General features: G+C 41.1%; 2 protein-coding genes across 9 annotated transcripts in view; both read left to right on the forward strand.

Moving 5' to 3' along the window:
• SDC2 (syndecan 2) overlaps positions 1 to 5,910 on the forward strand; it is a 61,734-nt gene extending 55,824 nt beyond the window's left edge. Inside the window, exons 3-5 of the mRNA XM_065668656.1 lie at positions 1,320 to 1,453; positions 2,230 to 2,365; positions 3,633 to 5,910. Of these exons, the coding sequence (XP_065524728.1) occupies positions 1,320 to 1,453; positions 2,230 to 2,365; positions 3,633 to 3,796 (434 nt within the window). The 3' untranslated portion in view covers positions 3,797 to 5,910. The remainder of the gene's footprint in view (positions 1 to 1,319; positions 1,454 to 2,229; positions 2,366 to 3,632) is intronic.
• Positions 5,911 to 7,616: 1,706 nt separating this feature from the next.
• The window catches only part of CPQ (carboxypeptidase Q), a 199,817-nt gene continuing 183,437 nt past the window's right edge, over positions 7,617 to 23,996 (forward strand). For 5 of the 8 annotated variants that reach the window (XM_065668647.1, XM_065668648.1, XM_065668652.1 and 2 more), the window contains exons 1-2: positions 17,420 to 17,765; positions 18,892 to 18,978. In XM_065668647.1, coding sequence (XP_065524719.1) covers positions 17,592 to 17,765; positions 18,892 to 18,978 — 261 coding nt within the window. In that variant the 5' untranslated portion in view covers positions 17,420 to 17,591. Of the gene's footprint in view, positions 7,987 to 17,419; positions 17,766 to 18,891; positions 18,979 to 19,429; positions 19,486 to 21,210; positions 21,392 to 23,996 lie in introns of those variants that run through there. The other 3 variants (XM_065668654.1, XM_065668655.1, XM_065668650.1) reach the window with 3 other exon arrangements.

The raw sequence follows: 23,996 nt of genomic DNA on the forward strand, positions 1-23,996 counted from the left end.
TTACGCACATTTGCTGGATTTATTACCCAATTGTTACTTGGGTGACTGGTGTCTGTAATGAGCAGAACACATTGAGATTCCTAAGGAGTAGTCCAAGAATAGGCTGATTGTTTTCCTCTTTCAGGCCTTGCAATAATTTAGTTTCTTGTCTGTGTCTTCTTCCTTCCAGTATCACTAAAGGATATTTATTAGACACGTCCATTATCTTATTCTAAAGGAATCTTCATACTTCAGCAGGGCTTTGAATGTGGAGGAAATTAAATTTAAGCTCATCTTTAGGGAGTTTTCTGTCCTCTCACTCTTTGTTTCAAAAGAAAAAGACTTCTGAATTACAGAGTTTAAAAACGTGAATTCCTGATGACAAACATAAAGTAGTCTTTCTGTAGATACGAACTACTTGGGTTTATATGTTTGAGGGTTTAACAGATCTGTTGCAGAAAAAAGATTTCGTTGTTGAAGCAGTGTGTTACAGAGAAAAACTGTTCAGTTCATATGGTTTAAGTCAAGTCAGGATAACAAAGTTTACTGATTGATTGATTTATGTAATTAGCTGGCAATCATTGAACTACATTTATGGGTAACAATGCAACTACAAATCTCCAACCTCCTTCTATAACTGACCCGAGCATGTGCCACAAGAAGATTTGTTCACACACACAAACACACCCTTGCAGGCTATGGGGTGTGCAAGCTCCCCTCATCGGGGTGTGCAGGACCCTCTGCCCACACAACCCCACTGTGGAGATGGGGGTGCCCCCAGCCCCATGTGATCCCAGGGCCCCACCGCCTCTTGGGGGTGACAGGAGGTGACCCTGCACCCCCATGGTACAGCTTCCAGGGGTGCCCCCAGGGTGGATAGAGCTAGAGGTGCTGCTGGGGACATCCAGGCGCTAGGGAGTGGCACTGCTGAGCCCCAGAAGAGCCCATGGTTCCAAGGGGCCACGTCAGACAGGGTCACACAGCCCTAGTAGCCGCTGCTTCCACTCCAGGGTTTCTCCCCGTTACAAGTATTTATGCTTTTTTTCATACTCATTTTCAGGCTGGTTCCTACTGTTTCAAAAATATTGTGGTAATTTCCTGGTTACTGCTTAATCTGGCTGATGGCCTCTGTCCTCTTTCATGGGATCACTTGGGAAAAATACCTCCCTGGCAGTTTGGAGCACACTGTTCTTGCATCCTTATCTTAGCAGGCATTATCATATAGGCCGTTTGCCCAGGGTGAGCTGTGCAAGCACCCCTACCTTGGTGTCATAGTTAAAAATGTGATTAGTCTGGGAGAATTTCACCAGTCAATGCAATGTCACCTTTTTTGTCTCCAGGTGCTGATGAAGATGAGGATAGTACAGTGATAACAACATCCAGAACACTTCCAAAATTACCAGCAACTAGTGATGCATCTAGGGCTGAGACCACCACAGTGAAAATGCAGACCAAGGTGCCTGCACAAACAAAGGTGCGTGGCTGGAGAGCAAGGCTTAAAATGGTTCTGCTGTACACCTCTGATGGCTTCATGTTAACTTTGTTTGATTTATATGGATTAAAAAGCACACACATTTTTCTTGATGCTGTTGCAGCCTGTTAAATGAATACAGAGCTGCTCAGTTTCATTTCTACTAGAAAGTCTGTATTTCACATGAAAGAAAAGAGAGACATGAAAAAGAATAACTTAGATACACATGACAGCTTTTCATGATACCTTTGAGTCTCAGCTGTACCTTTTTTACATCTCTGATATTGTTATTAAAAAAATTCTACATGAAATTTCCCTCCTCAGAGGAGACTGTTATGTGGTTTGGCTGTAGTCTGAACACTTGCCAGGTTCCATTTAGCATTTCAGCATTTCATTCTACCACCTCAGGTAATATTGTCTGTTACCCTCAAAGGTGTTCTGAGTATGGCATCTGATGTGTTAATTTCAGAATTCATTCAGAGGCCATTACTCTGATAAACACAGGAAATATTTACCAATTTTTGCTGAATATACTTTTGGGGGTTTTAAACTTGTGCGAGATGTTTTTCATTTCAACATCATGACAACAAATGGATCCATTTACAATGTCTAGCACAGCTTTCTGTGGTCAGAGAGCTTCCCGTGTGTTGTGTTTGTCGATATTGTGAAGAATGTGCATGGAGCCACAGCTTTGTGGCTGCCCATGACAGGCAGTGACTGTGCAGACTTGTGGTGCTCCCTGTCTGTAAGCAATGCTCTGTTTTCCTTTTGTGCCACAGTCACCTGAAGAAATCGATAAAGAGGAAAGGACTGAGGTGGATGCCAAGAAAAAGAGTGATCAGCCAGGGGATGACACCGACGTGTACACTGAGAAGCATTCAGAAAACCTCTTCCAGAGAACAGAAGTTCTGGCAGGTGGGGCCACATTTGCCAAGGTCCAGCTCATCAGAAATACCCCACAAAACAGAAGGGATCCATACCACATAATGCAAACTCAACATTTGTGTTTTCTCAGTAGATTCTTAAATGCATTCATAGCAGGTAGCCAGAGGTTAATTTGATGAGAATGAGATGGGCATCTTCTGCAGTTGCTTAATGGCAAAGTATGTTGCTAATTGATTCGATGCTCACAAGCTGAGTATTGTCAGCTGAGTGTCTGGAGCTTCCACAGCTCAGAGAGGGAGCTGGTATTTGGATTGATGCTTGCAGTGCAAAAATGTATTTCTCACCCACACTCCCAAGAGCCCATTGCTGTCTGGTCCATCTGGTGCAGATAGACACTGCCCAAGAGGAGCTCATGGCAAGGGTTAGGTAGATAGGTGAATGAAGAGGGACAGATGAGTGCCCCCTGAGGATACAGAAGGTCTATTTCCATGCATAACACAGGGAGGCACAGGCTAACCACCAATGTTTTGACCACGTGTGAAGGGTTTTTGGCATAAGAACAGTGTACACTTATGTGTACACTTTTCCCCATTTGTCCTCAGAGGAGGTGTTTGGAGCAATGAAAGTCACACAGGTTTGGACTACATCTTCCCATGAGCATCAAAATGTGAAATAGCCTTAATATGCACATCAGTGGAAGCATGCGGATTTGCTCTTGAAAGCTAGTTGGAGCTGGTACTTTCTACACACTTGCAAATGCATGATGAATGTAATGCCTCTGTTCCTACAGCTCCGTGAAATGTTCTTTCCTACTGCTCATCAATAGGAACTTAATTTCAGCCTCGAGTCAGAGTGAAAACTGATGGGGAAAAGGGAAAGCCCATTTCTTAGCCAGTGTAACAAAATAGTTCTTTTAAGGCTGAAAATATTAACTGTTGAAAAATGAATTTGAAAGGAACTTGAAAATTATTATTATAAATTAATAGAACTTTTGCTCTGGCAGTATTGGTGGCTCTCAATTGAGGTTTTCGGAAATTTTTAATAACCTTGTTAGAACTGTGGGTTGTTGCATCACTGACCTGTAGGTGGAATGTCCTTTTAAATGCCTGCTTCCATAAACATTAACAGGCTTTCTGAGAATATATTTCAGGATCCTAATAATCAAGACAGTTGCATAATGGGAGCCCTTTTCTGCAATTTGAAAATAATAGCACCCTTATTGTGTGAGATGAAAAAGAAACATGGTTCTAAACTTGTTTTCCGAGCATATTGTGAATGTCTCTTTCTTTGATTACAGCTGTTATTGCTGGCGGAGTTATCGGTTTTCTTTTCGCAATCTTCCTTATCCTGCTGCTGGTATATCGCATGAGAAAGAAGGATGAAGGCAGTTACGACCTTGGCGAACGTAAACCATCCTGTGCTGCCTATCAAAAGGCACCTACTAAGGAGTTTTATGCATAAAATTCCTATTTAGTGTCTCTATTTATGAGATCACTGAACTTTTTTAAATAAAGCTTTTGCATAGAATAATGAAGATCCCTTTTTTTTCTTTTTTTTTCTTCTTTTTTTTTTTTTTTTTTTTTTGGTCATTAAAGAGCCATTCCGGCACCTTTACGACAAAATCCCATTGTATTTAAAACTTTTCATGTATTCCTTTACAAATGTAAAATTAAAACTTAACATTTGCAGTGTTCTGTGAATAACAGTGGCAAAGCATTATTTTATAAAACCATTGATGTTCACTGAATCATTTTTAAAACTTTATGCATAAATATAATGAAAATTATTGTTTTATCCTATGGTTCAATGAAAGTTGTTTAATTTTTGTCAGCATGTGTCAGATTGACCTTACAGGTTAGTTTTTATTTCATTAATTTATCTGTTTCCAAAAAATGCCTTTTTGTAGTTGTCATGGTGCAATTTGTCTTCGGATAATTCAGATAACAGTAACTTTTAGTGTAAATGTAATTTTTCAGCTATGTAAACTTTAACCTCCACTTTGTATAAATTTAAGTGTCAGAATATCAATTTTACACTTTGCATTGTTTCTCAGCGTACCTGTAGCTTCAGTGAGATTTGTAACAGCAAATTAATGTGTAAAATTGGATTACTACAAACTGTATAGTCGTATTCTTACTAAACAAATCTCCTGTAAGGAAGATTTGGAGTAAGCTACTGACACACCTAAGCAAACCCAAAGACTCTAACAGTATTTTGAGAAGTTGCTGCAGATTTCTATGGCCACTGTATTTGTTAATTGCAATTTGAAGGTACAAGTAGGGGTTTAAATTTTTGTTCTTTAAAAATGCATTTAAGTTGTAAACGTCTTTTAAAGCCTTTGAAGTGCCTATGATTATATGTGACTCGTCGCAGACTGGTGTTAATGAGTATATAACAGTAAAAGAAAATGTTGGTATTTTATAAGCACAGACAATTCTAATGGTAACTTTTGTAGTCTTACATGGATAGACATAATTGTAATTTGGGAACATAAACACTACTGAATAAATCATGTGGCCTAATACTGAGAATTCCATTGTGATATACTTTTGTACGCTTTTCATTTTATGTCTACTTGCTTATGTTTTAATGTCACAGAATACACTTAATAGATCTTAAAAATCCAGACCAAAAGAAAAGGCTGTTGATCCAGGCTGATCTTTGGACTAGATTTATTGCTGAAGTGACAGAGAAAAGCAGGAATGTTTAAGTCTTGCATCTGGTATATGAGTCATTTGACCTTTGCATTATATTTAATGACAGTACTGACACAGACCTGTTTGTCCTGCAAATGTTGTTTTCCATACTCTAAAATTCAGAGGGGTACCTGGGTTCATTTATTGTGTATATTGGGCTTTGATTTGTTGTTCAGAATTGTTTTATTCCCTGGCCTTTGGAGAATTTTGGTTTATTCTGCCCAGACTCCAGCAGAAGACTTGAGACAAGTGGAATATCTTCATAAGAGAAGAAAGAAATTTTCCGAGTAGAAGAGAAAAGGTTCTGTTGCTTAGACCTCAGATAGGTGTTGGATAGAGGGACACATGGAGAAGATGATAGTCTGCCTCCTTATATTATGCTTTCTAACAGACAAATGACTTCATCTTCTGCTCTGTTAACCTCCTCACATCTTACTTTTGAGATTTCCAAAATACAGGTGATCAGGATGTCAAGCTGAAGTGCTTCTCAGAAATGGCAATGTAATGTAAATAAGTTCTGGTAGCTCTTTTCAAAAGAGTTGCATAACTTGTGTTTGTTGCTGTCCCAAGTTCAGTGGTCATTTAGGAACAAACGAATGCTATCCTGTGCTAAAATATTTAATATATTGCTTTTAAAATTACTTATACTTACTGGCAAGTTTTTCAAAGCCATACAAGTTCAGCAAGTAAAAACAGGGTAAGAATTTAACAGGTATATCTTATTGTGCAATATTTAGTGAAATTCAATTAGTAAAATAACTGCTTGAAATAACTGTGCCAAGAAAAGAAAATTTCTGGCAAATGCTGTGCCACTGCTGTAAAATAAAGCATTTGTTAAAGTGCCAAAATAAAGTCTACCATGCCTAAACTAATACTTTATTTGTATAGTCTGACATCCAGTTTTTTGAAGCCCACTTTGCTTGAGGTACTAGATCTGAATTTTCTTCAAGGGTGTGATGAATATTGCTGTAAGTATAGCTATGAATATTAAGCACCAGATAAATTGTCTTCTACTTCTCCATAAGCAAATTGATATTAAGAAGCTGTTTTCTTTTTATTTATGTGTGTTAGATTCCGCCTCTGTTCCTAATGTGCAGAACACTTTATGCATTTATGCTTGTCTGGTTCCTCCTGCCTCTGCTAACAAGCAGAAGCAGTGATAAAGTTTCAGCTCTATTTCACCAGTTGCCTTTTTTTCCACTACACATACATTATCCACTCTGTTATGTGCAGAAGATGTTTAATGCTTCAGCTATGTACACGGACTTAAAGCATCGCAGTCCTTCCACCCTCCCTTACAATACCCTGAAACTTCTTCAACATGCAGTAGGTGTGATAGTAACATTTATCATCTTGTGATCTCTTTCCCTGTTTTCAGTGCCAAACCATAGTATTAGGGAAAAATTCTAACAGAGCTATCATCTCCATTATAAACATCATTTCAGTTTTCATCAGTCTGAAAACCAGGCTGATGCAGACACCCAGCTTCTAGCAACACTGCTCAGAAGAGATCAACAGCTGAATGTGCTTCTCTCATGCTGAGGCTTGCTAGCACAAGTTGGTCTTCAGTTCTGCTTCCCTTTTGTTCTCCCCTTCCTGGATGCGTTTCTAGCAATACTCTGGCTACTCATAGATGTTGCTGGGCAGCTGGGAGTCTTGGTGCCAGGCTGTGGATGCTACGCCGCCTGCCCGCAGCTAGCAGTGGCATCTGTAGCTCTGGGATGGCTTCTCATAGAGACCCTTGGCTCTTCCCTGCTGGAGCTGCTCTAGGAGCCCTGAAATTCCTCAGCAATCTGATACGGTATCTCCTTGTGACTGATAGGCTCTAGTGTTTATCAGAATGCCATTTTGCTTTGATTTACACTGGGTTATAAATGGTTACTTCCTCTCAGATTCTCTGCAAATGCAAGTAGCCCAATGCAAGTAACATAAAAGTTTACAGTAAGTCTCGTCTTTGCTTTATTCATGGAAAAGTAACTTCAGAAGTTGAGTCACTGGTTCCTCTGATTGGCAGCTTTACGCAAGTGCATTGTAGCTCATGTTTACAGGCTGCATAGCTAGCTTTCCTTCGAGCATTGCGCTTCATTGAAATAGAATACATTAAAACAAAAAATGTCCTTTTGCACCACCTAACAAAGAGAATAGCATATTTGTAACTTTGGCTAGTTGTTGCTCTTTTCTCTCCTTGAAGGTGTGTATTGAAATGATGGTGAAGTGCAGTCTTACATGACAGATACGATTTTTAAGCAACATACAGAATACTGGAAACTTTTGCAAGGAAAGAAGTATCCAGATAAACATTGAACAAAAACTACTGGTGTGAAAGAGATTATCATAGCATGCTGATTATTGGCTCAAATAAGCAAAGAAGGAGAAGGAAAAAGGAATCGGGGGGGGTGAAAGAAGATCTCTAAGGAAACTATTCTTACAGATGGAAATAATGTAGCAGTTTTTTCTAAATTTGCAATCAGTTATATTTGTTACTTAGGCTTGTTTAATCACACTGTCATAATTTCCTTTAAAGAATTTGCAATAGTGTCTTCCATTTTTAATGAGCTTTAATATTAATTTTGTTACAGTTAATCTTTTGCCCTCGTATCAGAGCTCTGAACCTAGGTGTGAAAACTCTGTGCTGTGAACTTTTAGAGAATTCCCTTTCCAAAAATTTTCCTCAGGAAGCGTGACCTTGCTGTACAGTTTGTCTGAGAAAAGATACAGCAAGTATCCCCCTCCCTGGCATGACTTCTGGTCCTGCGATTGTTCGTGGCTGGGGGAGAAGAGCAGTTTTGCTAAGGAGCTGGTTCAGGAGAGCGGGATGCTGACATGTGTGTTTCATTTCCCCCTGACTCTTCAGCTGACTGGGCGCTGGGTTCAGCTGTGTGTGTGGGACAGGGGAGCTGTAACCCAACCCTGACAGTGGAAAAGATGCTCTGCTGAGATTTCTTCCCCTGTAAAGTAAGTTGTGTATTTTTTGCTTTGAAAACAAACAAATGATAGAACTTAAGCTCAGTAGAACTAGAAATGGAAATGTGGGCTCCTGCCCTGACCCCTATGATCCAATTTCACATGTGCATCGGATGTGCAGAGTAGCTGCTCGTGGGTGGAATACTGAAAATTGTTCTGTGTGTTTGCAGCATCTGAGCTTAGTTTCTAATGGGAATTGGGGGCATGGAGGGGACATGGCTCATTAGTTCTCTAGAACTAACTACACACATTAATTTGGGGTAAATGGAAAGAAGGCATGAAGAGAACTGTCCTGACATCCCACATTTTCCACTGTGAGTTACAAGGCATTCTGGTTTTTTTTGAGTTGTTGCTGTCGCCCTGAATTTGCTCTCAACGGAGAGAATCAGTAGGCAGGTGAGTGGGAAGATGTTGGTGTCATACCCTGAGGGACACTCTTAGTTGCACACAGCTTCCCAGCACATTGGACATCGGTGCTACCTGTTGCAGATGTTAGCAGTGGCAGCTCTGACCCCCCACGCCAGCTGCTGCCCACAGGAGGTGCTGGGAGTGCGGCAGGAGGCAACAATCAGAATGCTGCATAGCACTTGCAAGGGTCTGGGTTGTGTTTGGTTCATGGGAGGTGGGAAGACATGGATGAGACGTGCAACCAGGGATTTGCTGTTGAGATGTACTGTTGTGCTTTGAAGCAACTTTCCATTTCTTTTCCATGTTTGGGAGATGTCAAACTACCCCTAAATCCTTCGATATCAGATATGTTTATGGAACAGCCTGCACAGCTCTTGAGTTTTTAATTCACATTCTGTGCTGTAGTTGGGCAGGGGCTGAGGGCTGCTGTCTCTCATGGCTGAAGGTCAGGTCCAAAGAATTCCTCCAGCCTGGCAGTTCAGCCCTGGCCCGGGGTGACAGGAAATAGGAATGCCTGTGAAAAACTTCCAGAAAAATATTGCAAAACCTGTAATAGTTTGTTGAAAATAAACAGAGCCCAAGTTCTCTGTAGGGGGTGACTTTAATTCATTTAGATTTCTTCGGGGGCATTATGCAATTCTTTTTCCCATGGATCTTTTGTTGATTTGTTGAATGTAGAGGAAGCTTCTGATTTTTTTCTATTTTTAATTCAAGCACTGACATATAAGGAACACTAATTCCACCAGACAAGCTACTTGAAGCTTATCTAGTGGTGGGAAACTAAGTTCAGTGGAGGGAAAAGTTCTGTGTCCCAGTTACACACCCACCTGGTATGGCCATATGTAGTCCTAGAGTCTAAACAAAGTTCGGTGCCCATTTTCCCAAGCTCCTGTGGTGGAACAGGAGCTTTCTCTAAACACTGCAGCTCCCCAGAGGATACAACAAGAAATGGGAAGACTTACTTTTTGATGTTTTTGTGTCATAACCCATAATACTAATACTCATCTCCTTCCTAGTCCCCTTTTAAATATAGCGATGGGAGAAGTCAACAACCATCACACTAAACAGTACTGAAAGAATGTAAAACAGTCCAAAGTTCAGTTTTCATCATTCATCCCTACAATTCTTGTTACCGCAGAGCTAACGGAAGAGTCCCTTGTGAAAGGAAGGGAAGTGGAGCATGTGCTTCCTTCTGGACCAGGCCACAGTGCCAGCTGAGTTAATGCTGACTTGGGGAAAAACCTCTTCTTGGGAAGGAGCAGCTTTTGGGGCCAAGTCTCAGATGGCTGAGATGGCAGCTTAACTCCTGTTTAGACCAAAAAGCTTGAATGAAGGACCCTGCCTTGACCTGGTGCCTCACTGCTGGGCCAGGGGCCATGCAATCTTCCTGCTAGTGAGGCAAGGATTCAGGAAAAGTTCTAGTAAATTTGCATTATCTGCAGGCCATCCCATATGAACATCTTTCCTGAGAAGCACAGTCAGCTTAACTTACTGATTGCAGTCACAGCAGCAGCAGGAATCTTTCCTTTAAATCGTCAGCTTTCACCTCCTTTTGCATGTGCTCAGACATACTCCTAAAGAAAATTGGTTTTCATTGACTGGTAAACAAGACAACTTGTTAACTTGTAATTTAATATTTACAGTAAATATTGTACTTCTTTTGCTCTGCAGGAACAGACACTATTTACATATTTATGCCATGACAAAGCTAAACTTTCATATTCTAGTTCTTCCATTCTGTTATGTTAAAGATGGTAAATAAATATTCATTTAGCAGCTGATTCAGTTTATGCTTTTATTTGCTTCAACTTGCTTTTCAATGGAAATTGAGATTTCATTAGGAATGCATAAAATTAGCATTTCTTATAAAGTAAAATATATTAAGTACATCAGAACAAAGATTAGCAAAAAAAAAATTTGACTTTAAAGCATATGTAATTATTAGAAATATCTTACTTACTAGGGAACAGCATTTTACTAGCTACTGAATTGAACTGAGTAATTCCAATCACAATGTCTGTTAAGACTTCAAAATCTGTAGGTCTCAATCTTCCTTCCTTTTTCCGATAGCATGGAAAAGTACAAGCTTTCCTGCGTTTTCAGCTTCTAAGTGGTTTTATAAAAAAAAATAATCCTGAAAATAATAATAAAAAAGAGAATTTTATATCTACAGAAGAGCTGTCAAAGTCAGAAGTTTTCTTTTATCCTCTCAAAAACTGGTTACAGGTGCTCAGCCACGTGACTTCTCCCAATCTATGGTTTGATTTTTGCAACAGCTCTGGCAGTAGAAATCATCAATTTTTCTCTGCCAGTCTGTGCTTTTTATAACACACATTCAGCCACTAAAAGCTAAGTGGAATTTTACTTCGGCCTTCCCCAATGGGACTTTTAGTGAAGATTCTGAAACTCCACAGACTTGTTTAGCTCTGGCTCTTCTAGACTCTAAGAAATACTGTACCCATCCTCAACTAAGCAATACATTATTTTACACAAGCTCTTACTATATTACTTTTTCACTTTCCAGCATGTGTGTCAAAGCTTTCAAACTGTGATTAGACAGACTGCAAATTTGAGTAAGAGTATGCCATCTTCTAAATATATACCATAGAGGACCCAAAGAGGACTCCAAAGGTTTAGTTAGTTTTGATAACAACAAGCTTACTCTTGCAGAATCACTTTTTTTAAGTGATTCATGCTGTATTATTTCTGCTTGAGTAGCCTGTTCAGACTCTTGTAGTTAAACCTAGAATGAGATGCTGATGAAGCTGGGTTTCAAAGCATGTATCCACACACTGAATAGAGAGTTGTGTCTGTTTGCATTCAAAACCCATCACACAATAAAACACTTCTCACTTTTGGGCCTGTTCATTTGATAACAAGCTATTTTGGCACTCAAGTTCTGTCCATCTATCTAAAATCTGCCACTCCAAGAACATTCCACTTCCCGGTACAATGGCTGGCTGAAGCATCATTAGCCAGTGAAGTCACACTCCTGCTTGGCCTCCCATGTTCCTCTTAGATGGATATTTTATAGACTCATCCTGTATGAAGGCAGTCTCTTCCAAGTTCAACACAATTCAACCCGTCCCAAGCTGTGACCAGAGAGTAATTATGTTTCCGTGCAGGGTGGAGGGCTTGCACTAAGTGTCCTTTGAACTTGAAACTTACCCTAGATGTGTTGTGAAACAAGGGCTGCTTTGGTACACAGCAGGGTACAGGACTCTCTTTAAGTCCATATATCCAGAAATAAAAGTTGGATTTTATCTGTGTTTTTAAAAGTATCTATTGACTTAAACTTGCCTGGGACAAACACATGTCAAATAAGTTAAACTGGACTTTATCGTCACAAAAATATTGAGAAGAATGAAGGTACCTAGCTATAGTGGAGAGGGTTGATGATATAAATTAATTATAATTTAATTCCTTCATCATAAGCAAAGTTATATAGAGCAGTATTTAATGCATTTTTAATGCAAATATATGATAATTGATGTTAGGCATCTGTACATCTTTGCTTTGTAAACACAGGAGAGGAGGAAGACTCATGTATATTGCTGGACCAATCGCTATGTGAAGACTGGAGATCCACAGGAATGCAGTTACTTGTACCTCTGTTTTTACATCAGGTGCCCATGCTGTGCTATCTGCAGCACACATCACATAGTTTACAAGGAGATTCCACTGGGAACACTTTCCACCAGTGCTTAATAAAAACCTCTCTGTTGGATTGCAATGCAATTGCCCCTTGTAAGTAAACTCGTAGTAATCAGCAGAAGAAATTACACTGCCAGGCTATCTCTCGCTAGCGAGTTTTGCTGCCAAAACTTTTGTGAGGTCATGAGTTGCTGACATTTTTATGTCTTTGGAGCATATGTGCTCATCACTGCTTTTTTGAGGTGCTGCATGTCCTTGCTGCAAGAAGCTGTAACAGCAGAAGGGCTGCTGCACACTGGGTAAGGACCCAGGGCTTGCAGCTGCCAACACTGCTGTGTTCTTCGAGCATGTATAGAGTGGTATTTTGCTAGTAGCTATATGCTGGCTTGTGTTGTTTAGAGAAGAGATTTCACTTGGGCAGGTGAGGCTGAATTTTGTTGGCCTACATCAACATAGTATGAGAATGCACAGAAACTTGGGGCAAATAATGCCGACTTCTGACAGTAGACTTCAATAGCACTGGACAGCTTAGATTTGTCCCATGCAAGCATGCCCTGCCAACCCATTGCTGGCAGATGTTCTGCTCTTAGCTGATGTTGCTTTTGATAACTGAAAAAAACAACTCCGACACAGAAGTGGAAAAGCTAGCAGAACTGTGTAAAGAATATATGCCATGATACGCTTACTGTTTTTCTTTCACAGTGTCCCTACCTCTTCCCTCATTCTATGTGCTATTAGAATATATTTATTTGCTGGCAGGCTGTTTAAATGGAAAGACAAACATGTCACGGTCAAGCTTGGAATACTTCCTAGAAAGAACTGAAAAAGAGCGCTTCTCGGAAACTTAGCAATATTTATTCTCGGCTCCTTTAACTGAAAAAGAAGTGGAAATAAAAGCTGAAGGTTGCATTGATTAGCATTCCATTTTTACCTGCCTACAGTGCAAAGCAACAAAGAAAAACTTTAAATGAAGAAAATGCCTTCTAGTGGTACTGAAATACAATGTGGACCTAGAGAAGACTTTTGGGAGATTAAGTCAAAAAAACAAAAAAAAAATAGTTTGGCAAAGTAAATAAATGTCATAAAATGGAAAATACGAGCATGCTTCTAAACAAGGGTAGCTGTTGTACTGGTAATTCTTTCAGGCTGATACAGTGTGCTCTCACTTCAAACACCTTTTGTGTTTGGACCTGTGCTGGCAGCTTTTCAAAGGAATCTCATACTTTCTTTCCTCCTCCTCCCCACTTTGCATAATAATTAGTATGAGACTATGCTTGTGATTTCTTCTTATTATTTTAATACAGTCACATTTCAGAGACTTCAATAAAATTCTGAGCTCCACCAAAGCAGTCCTTGCTCCAAAAACCATGCAGACTAAAAGGACTGGAAAAACAAAGCACAGGGAAATAGCACCTCTGTGCAGGGAGAAGCATGATGCCAAGCTACTGTCCTATCAGAGGAGATCCAGGATCCATTCAGGCAGTATCCTGTGCCTAACAGCACACTCCACCAGTTGCTTCATATACTATATTATAGAAGGTTAAAAAATAAAATAAAAATCCAGCAGTAAAAAGTGTCATCTGTCCTCACATCAGATTTATTTCCACTTTCCAGGAGTCAGATGCCAGCTTACTCCCCAAAGCACCAAGTTACAATCAGATAATTATGATTATTTTTGACATTCATATATATCCAATCCCTTACTTGAGTATTAAGTTCTAGACTCTGACACTGTTCCTACCAGTGTAATTGCAGCAATCTTGTAAAGATACATCCATATGAAGACCTTCAATCAACTGAATAGTCTTAACGACTTCAGAAGTATGCGAGATGGATCACACATATGATTTCTGGATGAGGGGCAGCGCTAGAATTTTGCCCACCATAGTAGCTTATAAAGTCTGGGAAACTGAGCACAGGTCTCCTCAGCTCCAGCCTCTCCCTGATTTACAATTAAAATTCTGAGGATGGAAGAATAGCAATCCAGAAGTCCAGAACCTGCAAATTAAAGGAGAAAAAAACCTCATGCATTTAGTGAATAATGCAAAATATAAGAAAAGAATGTAAGAGATGGGTGTGATGGAAATACCCTTCCCAAGGCTAAGTGAGTATTGATAAGTTTCAAACCCGTGAACAGATCTGTGCATGTTGCTGGCTAACAAGGCTTGAGGGGGGGAGCTCTAGGTTTTACTTGCTCTTATTTATTGCTTCTCGGCCAGGACAACGTAAGACATGAGTAGTGTGTTATTTTCCCTCTGACCTGGGATTAATGATAGCCGTGCCAAGATTTCTCCATCCTTCTGGCTACGTGATGATGGGGGAAAAAGATGGCTTATTATCACTCATCCTTCTTACTCCTTGGCTGTGGAAGGATTAATAAAGGAACATAATTCAGGGGAAAACGGGAAACCAGTTTTCGAAAGCGATTTAATTGTAAAGGAAGCAGATAAAGAAAGAAGGAACCACTCTCAGGAATCAGCCCAAATCCTAAATTCAAATAATGCATGTACAGTTTTACATGACATTGTTTTCATGTCCCATGCCCTCTCTCTTGTTGGAAGCAAAAAGAAAAGCTGTTAAGTTCAAGAGGTTGTGGGTGCAATAGCCAGTCGTTGAGGATGGAATATTTTCTTATATGACTTACAGCAATACCTATATAACTAATCATTGTGTGTAATCTCTTTCCAGAGTACAGTCCTAGACACAGCTTATAAAACATGGTATGTAAACGGTATACAGAATGTACAGGAAAGAGGCAGTTAAACAGGCAGATCTCTGACAGCCATTTCCTTATGTAACATTTTTATTCAAACAGTTATTTTGTTACCCTCAATGTAAGAGGGCTCTCAACCACAGCATCAGTTTGAGAACACCATAGTGTTGCATCCCATCAGCATGCTTCCTGATCTGCGTAACAGAGGGCACAGCTCCAGCTGCAAAAATGTACCATACAGATTGTGCACTGAAAAATACAAGTGAAAAAATACAACTGGGCCACCTCAAACAAATGGGTGGAGCAGTCATGTTGGTAGGGACAGCCATTATATTATAGTAACATGCGTTTCAACCCCCTTCTCAAGCTACATGCCTAATGAAGGACATCTTTTCACTTAGGCATAAAGTTCATGAAGATCGATGGGTCCGGATGGAATGCACCCACGGGTGCTGAGGGAGCTGGCGGAGGTCATTGCTAGGCCACTTTCCATCATCTTTGGAAAGTCGTGGGAAACGGGCGAGGTGCCTGAGGATTGGCGGATGGCAAAGGTCACACCAATCTATAAGAAGGGCAAGAAGGAGGACCCGGGTAATTATAGACCGGTCAGCCTTACCTCCATCCCTGGAAAGGTGATGGAACAACTTATTCTTGACTCCATCACTAGGCATATCAAGGATGAGGGGGTCATTAAGAACAGCCAACATGGTTTTATGAGGGGGAAGTCATGTATGACCAACCTTATAGCCTTCTATGAGGAAGTGACTAGGTGGAGGGATGATGGTAGAGCGGTAGATGTAGTTTTTCTTGATTTCAGTAAGGCATTTGATACTGTCTCCCACAGCATCCTCATAGATAAGCTAAGGAAGTGTGGGCTTGACGATCAAGTAGTGAGGTGGATCGAGAACTGGTTGAAAGGAAGAAGGCAGAGAGTTGTGGTCAATGGCGCAGAATCTAGCTGGAGGTCTGTGACTAGTGGAGTTCCTCAGGGGTCGGTGCTGGGACCGGTGCTGTTTAATATTTTCATCAATGACCTGGATGAGGGAACTGAGTGCACCCTCAGCAAGTTTGCTGATGACACAAAACTGGGAGGAGTGGCTGACACACCAGAGGACTGTGCTGCCATTCAGCGAGACCTGGACAGGCTGGAGAGTTGGGCGGGGAGAAACTGGATGAAATTTAACAAGGGCAAGTGTAGAGTCTTGCATCTGGGGAAGAACAACCCCATGTACCAGTACAGGTTGGGGGTTGACCTGCTGGAAAGTAGTGAACGGGAAAGGGACCTGGGGGTCCTGGTGGATAGGAGGATGACCATGAGCCAGCAATGTGCTCTTGTGGCCAAGAAGGCAAATGGCATCTTAGGGTGCATTAGAAAGGGAGTGGTTAGTAGGTCAAGAGAGGTTCTCCTCCCCCTCTACTCAGCCTTGGTGAGGCCGCATCTGGAATATTGTGTCCAGTTCTGGGCCCCTCAATTCAAGAAGGACAGGGAATTGCTTGAAGGAGTCCAGCGCAGAGCCACGAAGATGATTAAGGGAGTGGAACATCTCCCTTATGAGGAGAGGCTGAGGGAGCTGGGTCTCTTTAGCTTGGAGAAGAGGAGACTGAGGGGTGACCTCATCAATGTTTACAAATATGTAAAGGGTAGGTGTCAGGATGATGGAGCTAGGCTTTTTTCAGTGATATCCAGTGATAGGACAAGGGGCAATGGGTGTAAACTGGAGCATAGGAAGTTCCACGTTAACATCAGGAAGAACTTCTTTACTGTAAGAGTGACAGAGCACTGGAACAGGTTGCCCAGGGGGGTTGTGGAGTCTCCTACACTGGAGATATTCAAGGCCCGCCTGGACAAGTTCCTGTGTGATGTACTGTAGGTTACCCTGCTCTTGCGGGGGGGTTGGACCAGATGATCTTTTGAGGTCCCTTCCAACCCTTGGGATTCTGTGATTCTGTGATTCTGTAATACAGGAGTACTATGTTAAATATTAGAGCAAAATTCTTCCCTGTCTTCCTTCTATAGCATCTTTTTGGAAATGCACCAAGGGCTTTGATTCTAACTATGCTTACCTGCAAGCACCTGGGTACTCCCATTGACCTAAATAAAACAAATCAAGAGGTTAAATTCAAGTGTTTGAAGATTAAGACCCATGTTTGTATTTTAAGATTTTATCTACAGAAGAAACAGCACTCATTTACCTAAGTGTTTGTAAAAGTCACACCTTTATTTAAATAAGCATAATGTTACTTGTGCAGGAAGCCGCCATGTGAAGAGCAGAAGAGGTCCTACATCAGTCCCCAACAGTGTGAAGGCAGTGCTGGCTCAGACAGCTGGAAACCAACACTGACTGATATTGTATTGCCATGGTCTGAAGCCCCCAGTGGAAAGGCCACTGCGACCATGTAGAGAGCCAGAAAATCTCCTCCTGCTTCATCTGCTTCATAGAAGCATGGAACAGTTTGGGTTGGAAGGGAGCTTAAAGGTTACCTAGTTCCAACTGCCTTTCCATGACAAGCAACCCCTTCCAGTAAACCAGGTTGCTCAAAGCCCCATCCAGCCTGGCCTTGCCGTTTGCTGTAGGCCCTTGCATCACTAACACGTTCACCCTACAAAAGCTCAACCCAGCGCAGCAGACAGCCCCACACCCAGGAGGTTTCCCCCAGGGACGGGCTGGTGCTGGTGCATGAACGGAGTTTTTTGGCCTCCTCCCCGAGAAGCAGGGTCGGGTGGGAGCGTCCGTGCCGGGCCTGCCTGGCCTCAAAGGAGCCTACGGGGCGCCCACGGCCCGACCCGCCAGCAAGGGAGGCTCTCCCGGCCCCGCCTGCAATGCAGGACCGGCCCGGGCTGGTTGCGGGCCTCCAGAGGGGTTCCACTCGGCTTCAGGCGGCCTCGGGCCGGCCCGCCCCTCCCAGCCCCTCGGCGGCTCCTCCTTCCTCCGTCCCCAGACAGCCGGCCGGGCTGAGGAGGGGGCTGTGCCGCCGCCGGGTCCGCGCGGGGAAGGTGCGTGTTTGCTCTTTCCCCTCCTCATCCGTCTCTTTTCCTCCTCTCCCTCACGGCGGGCCGGCACCGCGGAGCGCTCCCCCAGGCTGCCCGCCGCCGCTCGCCCGAGTCGCGCTTGTCGCCGGACTGGGGGCACGGAGGGCACGCCGGCCGCCATGTCCAGCGGCCCGGGGGGGCTCAACTCCTGCTCCTCCTCTTGCCGATGCCTTGCTTTGAAGCCCTGTCAGGATGTGCTGGAGTCCCCCCCCCGCGGAGTGGGGCCTCCAGCCGCTGAGCCGCAGCCTCGGGTGCGGCCGGGCTAGCTCTGCCTGGGGCCGATGGGCTGGAGCCCTCCTGGGCCCACCTCACGCCGACCTCCCGCCCTTCTCTGAGGCGGACAGGCATTAGCTTGGCTGCTCGTCAGGAACACGGAGGCTCAGTCGCATGACAAGAAATGCCTGCTCATTCCTCTTAATTCTAAATCAAATAGCGACATGAAGTTGTAGTTGGCAGTCGCACTGTTGAGTGGGGGACACACGGTCGGTGTTAGGTGAGGCACGGTGATCAGCCGTGGTCAGCAGAGTTGACAGCAGTCACTGACTGGTAACTGTGCAAATGAATAAACCCGTAAATAGCAGATGGGTGCATTAGATACTTAATTCCAGTTTACAGCACACTCCATTATGAAGAGGTCCCAGAATGTAAAGTGGTTTAGTGCTTCTGAGTCTGAAATTGTAGTAACTGGTACCCATTAGATTTGTTTTGACAGGACTTTATTCTTCAATGACTACCTTTTTCAAATTGATGCAAAAGGGAAAAGAGTGTAAGAAGAGAGACATTTTTGTATATATTCAATTTTTATATCTGTGTATATGCATATACATATTTTATAGATGTATTAAAATACATATGAGGGAGAGAAAAGTGAGATGTAAAAAAAAACCCCAAAAGTAACCTGTAAAAAAAAAAGTAAGTTTTGCAAGCTGAACGAGATTTTGCTAAGGAAGCATTAGATATGGAGGAGGGTTTTGTATCTGGTGGTGGTATCTTACAAGGCTCAAGTCTGCTCAAAACTGAAGAGAAAATTTGAAATACAAGCAGTGTATTTCTGTTTGCTTGTTGATCACTTTCATTCTTCAATCTGCAGAATTTGTGGGACCTGCATGAGCACCCGAAGTGCCTGCTCAGAGAGGGCCATGCACATTCAACACATGAAATCCTGGTTTCTTGTTTTGTAAGCCTTAGTTTTCAAAATTCTGCCTGTGTTTTTCCCTCTGTTAAAAATTAGATTAATTTTAACTATTTCTACTCACTCTTTTGTAGTAAAAGACTATAAGAGTGTTGTAATCTGTCAATGAAAGGGGAACATGTGGGTTATGAAGCAACACTTGGTGTTACTGTAGAACAAATTCCTAGTGGGGGAAATAAAGAATTGCTTGCATCAACATCTATCTAGAATGTATCTCTCTATTTTAGCTTGGGAAATTAATAAGATTGAAGCTAGAGTGACTGAAGTTGGGGTTAATTTTGCTCTGGTTATTTTTCTGTGAGGATGAAAGCTTTTATTAAAAATCGTTCTCATGCTTACCTACTATCACTTCTTAAAATCACCTTCCAGTCTCGTCTGGTGCTCCCTCTGTTATATTGTATTTTTTTAATAAAACCTCAAACACTTCTTTCCCCAGAGAAACCTTACAAAGCCTGCTATATCCATGAGAGTTCTTGTGTCTCTTGTTTCCTCGTAAGTTTTGCCTCATTTCTTTAGACATACCCACTCTGTTTTGGATAGCATCTCTCAGTTGTGCCTTGCCATCAGTTTTTTTTTTTACCCAAACTTCAAGCTTTCAGATGAAGTCTGTGCAGATAAGCTTGGATCAGGGCCACTGCAGCTTTAGGGATTCATACAAAGCCTTTGTCTTGGTGTTTAAAATATATATAATTCTTTTGAACAGCAGAACAATAAGATACTAAATCAGATAAGAGCAGATTGCAAATCTGGGCTGGGGAAGAACAACCTGGCATTGACCCTTACTGGGAGACATCTGTCAGTAAAAGCTCATATAAATTCTTATTTGTTTTATAGCATGGTTTTTCAAATGCCTGCATGTCTTTAATGCCAAATCAGGAAAGGAAGCAACTTACACAGTCTCTTATTGTTGATATAATTGCACAAACTCATAATGCACATGGGATTCTTTTATCTATTCCTGCTATAGTGTATAAAACTTTCTTGCTTTAAGACTGAAAACTTTGTCTTTTCATTTCATCCTTCCTTCCCAGCTGTGGGAGGATGAAGATGAAGGATGGCACTACATCTAAGAGATAGCAGCTGCAGGGGTGAAATATTTTGCTTAGAAAAGTACTTTGTGTGTAGAAATGTACAAAACGATTACAATCTTGAAGCTTTACAGTTCTTTCTGTTCTGTCTCAACAGGAAATATTATCTGTCAAAAACTGCATTGCAGTAATCTTTCATTTTTTTGTTACAAATGTCTGCAATAATCTCAAAAATAGTGAAATAAATGTAAGTTCTTTCTTCAGTTGACCCTCAGTCACTTACATATTCACTGCGGTGGCAATAGTGAATTTTTAGCTGTAATTTGAAATCTCCTAAATGCCAATTGCTTGATTAATTCAGTATTTCTGACTGAATCTGTGGAGAATGCTCTGCTCTTTTTCATTTTGGTTTTACAGTAGAAGAAAAAATTGTGTGTCAGTTTGAGAAAAATGTTAACCTTGTTAGCCTGTAGTCTTAAAAAATGATAATTTGTGTGCCTTGGTCTTGCAAGAGGCTTGTTTTATGTTTATGAGACAGAGAAAATGGACCAGTGATGGTGGCAGGGGGAGTGACATTTATCTATCTATCTATCTATCTATCTATCTATCTATCTATCTATCTATCTATCTATCTATCTATCATCTATCTATCTAATCTTTTTTAAATGGAAAGCTTTCAGTCATCCAGTATCCAAATATCCAATAATAAATGATATCCAGTATCATTAGGATTTTTTTTCTTGTCTTGGTATTAATAATAGCAATATTTTCTCAGTCTTTTAAATCTAATTAAGATAGATCTGTTTGATGATTTTTCTCCACAGTGGGTTAGAGAAAAATGCAAAAATCCCTTTGGTGCTGTTGCTGCCAAGAGGGATTTGATAGAAGTGTCTAATGAACAGGCGTTCAGATTAAAATGCTTCTCTAAGAAGTTATTTATATATGTTGGCAAAATGTTTCTCTGTACTATCCATTGCAGTCAGAGGTATGGCAAGAGACTTGTGGTCTTAAACCCCAATTTTTAAAGTAACTAATGCTGTTTCAGAAAATAAAAATTCCAGTCAAATTTATCTCAATTCTATAAAATGAATTTTAAATCAGTTATCTTTACGTTTATAGTGAGAGGAGGTTAATCTAAGGTTAATCCCTTCCAACCCAAACCATTCTATGATTCTGTGTTTTCTTACAGGAGATATAAACAAATCGGATTTATTTTAAACTTGCTTGAGTGACGATACTGCATTCAGTACAACAGTGACAAACCTCTACCAGCTCAGGATTTGCCAAAACCTGTTTTGTGACCCCACAGATGTAGCATCCGTGCAATTGAGAATTGTCATCACCCTTGTGCAGCCTGTTTTAGTACTGACGTGAGAAAACAGTGCTGGTTTTAAGTATACCTGTGTTGGTTTATTTTCTCCCTTCTTTTTCTCCAGTTGCTGGTTATGGTGTCTGATCTCCTACTTAAATGTTATGATAGTATATTTCCTGCTAGAACACTGTGTATGAAAGGGAATGAGATCACTCTTCCACCCTCCCCCAGTTTTTCTAGCTTTCTTCTGCTACATGTATATTGATGTCCTGTGCCTTTTAATTTTTGTGTTAGTTTTTTTCAGAGGAGGCACTTGACTGTGAATTTACGTAAGACAAGTGAGTCAAAAGTAACTCTGTGTTTTAAATAGCCCCACAAAAGGGGCTCACGCAATATTATGCATGTGCCAATAGACATTTGAGAAAGAAATCTGCTTTTTTTGAGGCCTTAAAATGAGATCTGAGCCAATAGACTCCGTTGGGAAAGCATCCACTTTTTTATGTGTCTTTTGAAGACCAAAGCATAAATTTGATATATCTATAATGGCTTTCCCTTCTAGTTTCCACAGGTTTTGAGATTAGCATTTCTAATCTTGTTGATTTTTACTGTACTGAATCACAGGGCTCTCTCTGGTCATGTTTTCCCATGCGAAACACAAGCGCTCTTCCATGGCAGACTGTGAAAACACTTCTTGGGAGTTCTAGGTTAATGAATTCTTTATTGCTTTGGAAGCAGAAAGAATTGGAAGTTAGTAATTTCTTTAAGCTTGATCATATATTCCAGTAGGCTATTAATATTTTCTGTTATGACAACTAGATAAGGCAGAAAAGACATTACTAATCTCAGGTAATGTATTCAGTGCTGCCAAAAAAATACACAGAGCAGACAATTTCTACCTCAGTGATGCACTGTGAGATACCCTAGAAGGAAAACAAAGTCAACTTGATCTTAATTACTTGTTCATTTTGGTTGTTTTGAAATAGTTGTTGGCAAAAATTCTCTAGAGGGTTTTCAGAAGCAAAATATCTCAGGAATAGGCTTGGAAAATTCTGTGCTGGCTCTGAGTCACTGCCCTTGTCTAATACACCTGCAGCTGCTGCAGAGGTTTCCACCCCAGCCCCTGCCTGTCCCTTGGTCAGTGATTCTCTACTACCCACATAGCAGAGCTGTCTGCTCATCAGGCTGCAGGGATTGCTGCAGTCCAGTCTTCCTTTCCCATTTTCCCTTTGTCAGCAAGCTGCTGGTAGTCATGTTTGGTATTAATTTCTGCAAACAAAGGATAAATATTTTTCACTCACTGGATTAGTTCCAAGACCCAGCTGGCTGCCTGACCAGATGGATAAGTTTCTGGTGCAAGTGAATGGCAATTTGGAGGGTAGAGCCACCGTAGCTGAGATCTAGGTGGACTTAAGCAGTGACTGATCCAAATCTTCTGTTGCCCAGTCCCTAGGCTAATAAAATACACCTACATTGATTTTAAAATACATTAGTACTGCAGCTATGGTCTGTGATACATGCTTCATTTTGAACTTAACATCTTATGGCTGAAGAGAAAATTTGCAAAAAGGGTTGTAATGAACAGGAATATCTCTGTGATTGCCCTTCAAAGAGAATGAGAACAGATGTTCTCATTTCCAGCAAACAAGATGGAAACTTGTTTCCTTTGCTGCCCAAGTCAGCAGATACATCTTGCTTTACAGTGCTCTCTGCTGTATACTAGAGTCATGATTATTAAAAAGACCCGGCTTAGCAAAATCATCATTATATCCCTTATGGGTGGATCATACTGGACTTACTGGTCTGATTTTTGACTGTTCTGGCATGTCTGGTGATGAGAGAGGAGAAAGTGGCCCAGTTGGAAGAAACTTGGAGAGAACAGCTGATGCTGAATGTCAGAACATCTCTTAAAAGTTTTGCTGTGCTCATAGCAGGTGACAGCGCTGCCTCCAGCCTCACATCTAATTTTGACTGGAACAATTAATTTTTTGTTTCATTGGAAAAACAGATGGTCAGAATAGTATGATAATCTTTCCCTGTTTAGATCTGGTAGCAGGTGAGCTGCAAACTCATTTGAAAGACTTTTTTTCCTAGAGGAAAAGGTATTTCCCCATGCCAAGTGGTGTTTCTGTTAGTAGTCCTCTCATTGCTCGAAGTAGGTCTGATGTTTTGTTCCAGAATATTGGCTTTGAGTAAAGATAATCCTTTTGACACAAGAGTGTAAGTTAATTTGTGTTTGTAACCAAACAAGACTTTGTGATTTCTCCAGGATGGGAATTTTGGCTTGGATAGAAATGACATTTTTTTCCCCTCACTTCATATTCTTGCACCCAATGTTATCTGTGAAACAAATTTGTGAAAATTCCTTTATGGTTTAAGCTTTTAGGCTGGTAGAAGTCAATGCATGTTTTAAGCTTTATTTGAGGAGCTATCCGTATCAATAATATGTTTCTTTGATTCATATTATATGCAAGTTTTATTTGCAATAGAAACAGAAAAAAGCTCGTACAAAGTGAATCCTGTTTTGCTGACCCTGAGTTTAAGTCAGGAGATGAACCTAGTAGTTAAAAACTGCATGATATATGTGTCTATAATGCATATTTGATGTTTGTATGCTTGGGTTTGGTTGGGTTTTTTTTGGTTTTGTTTTGTTTTTTTTTTTTCTT

Source organism: Lathamus discolor, chromosome 2 (assembly GCF_037157495.1).
Source record: "Lathamus discolor isolate bLatDis1 chromosome 2, bLatDis1.hap1, whole genome shotgun sequence".
Taxonomy (NCBI): Eukaryota; Metazoa; Chordata; class Aves; order Psittaciformes; family Psittacidae; genus Lathamus; species Lathamus discolor.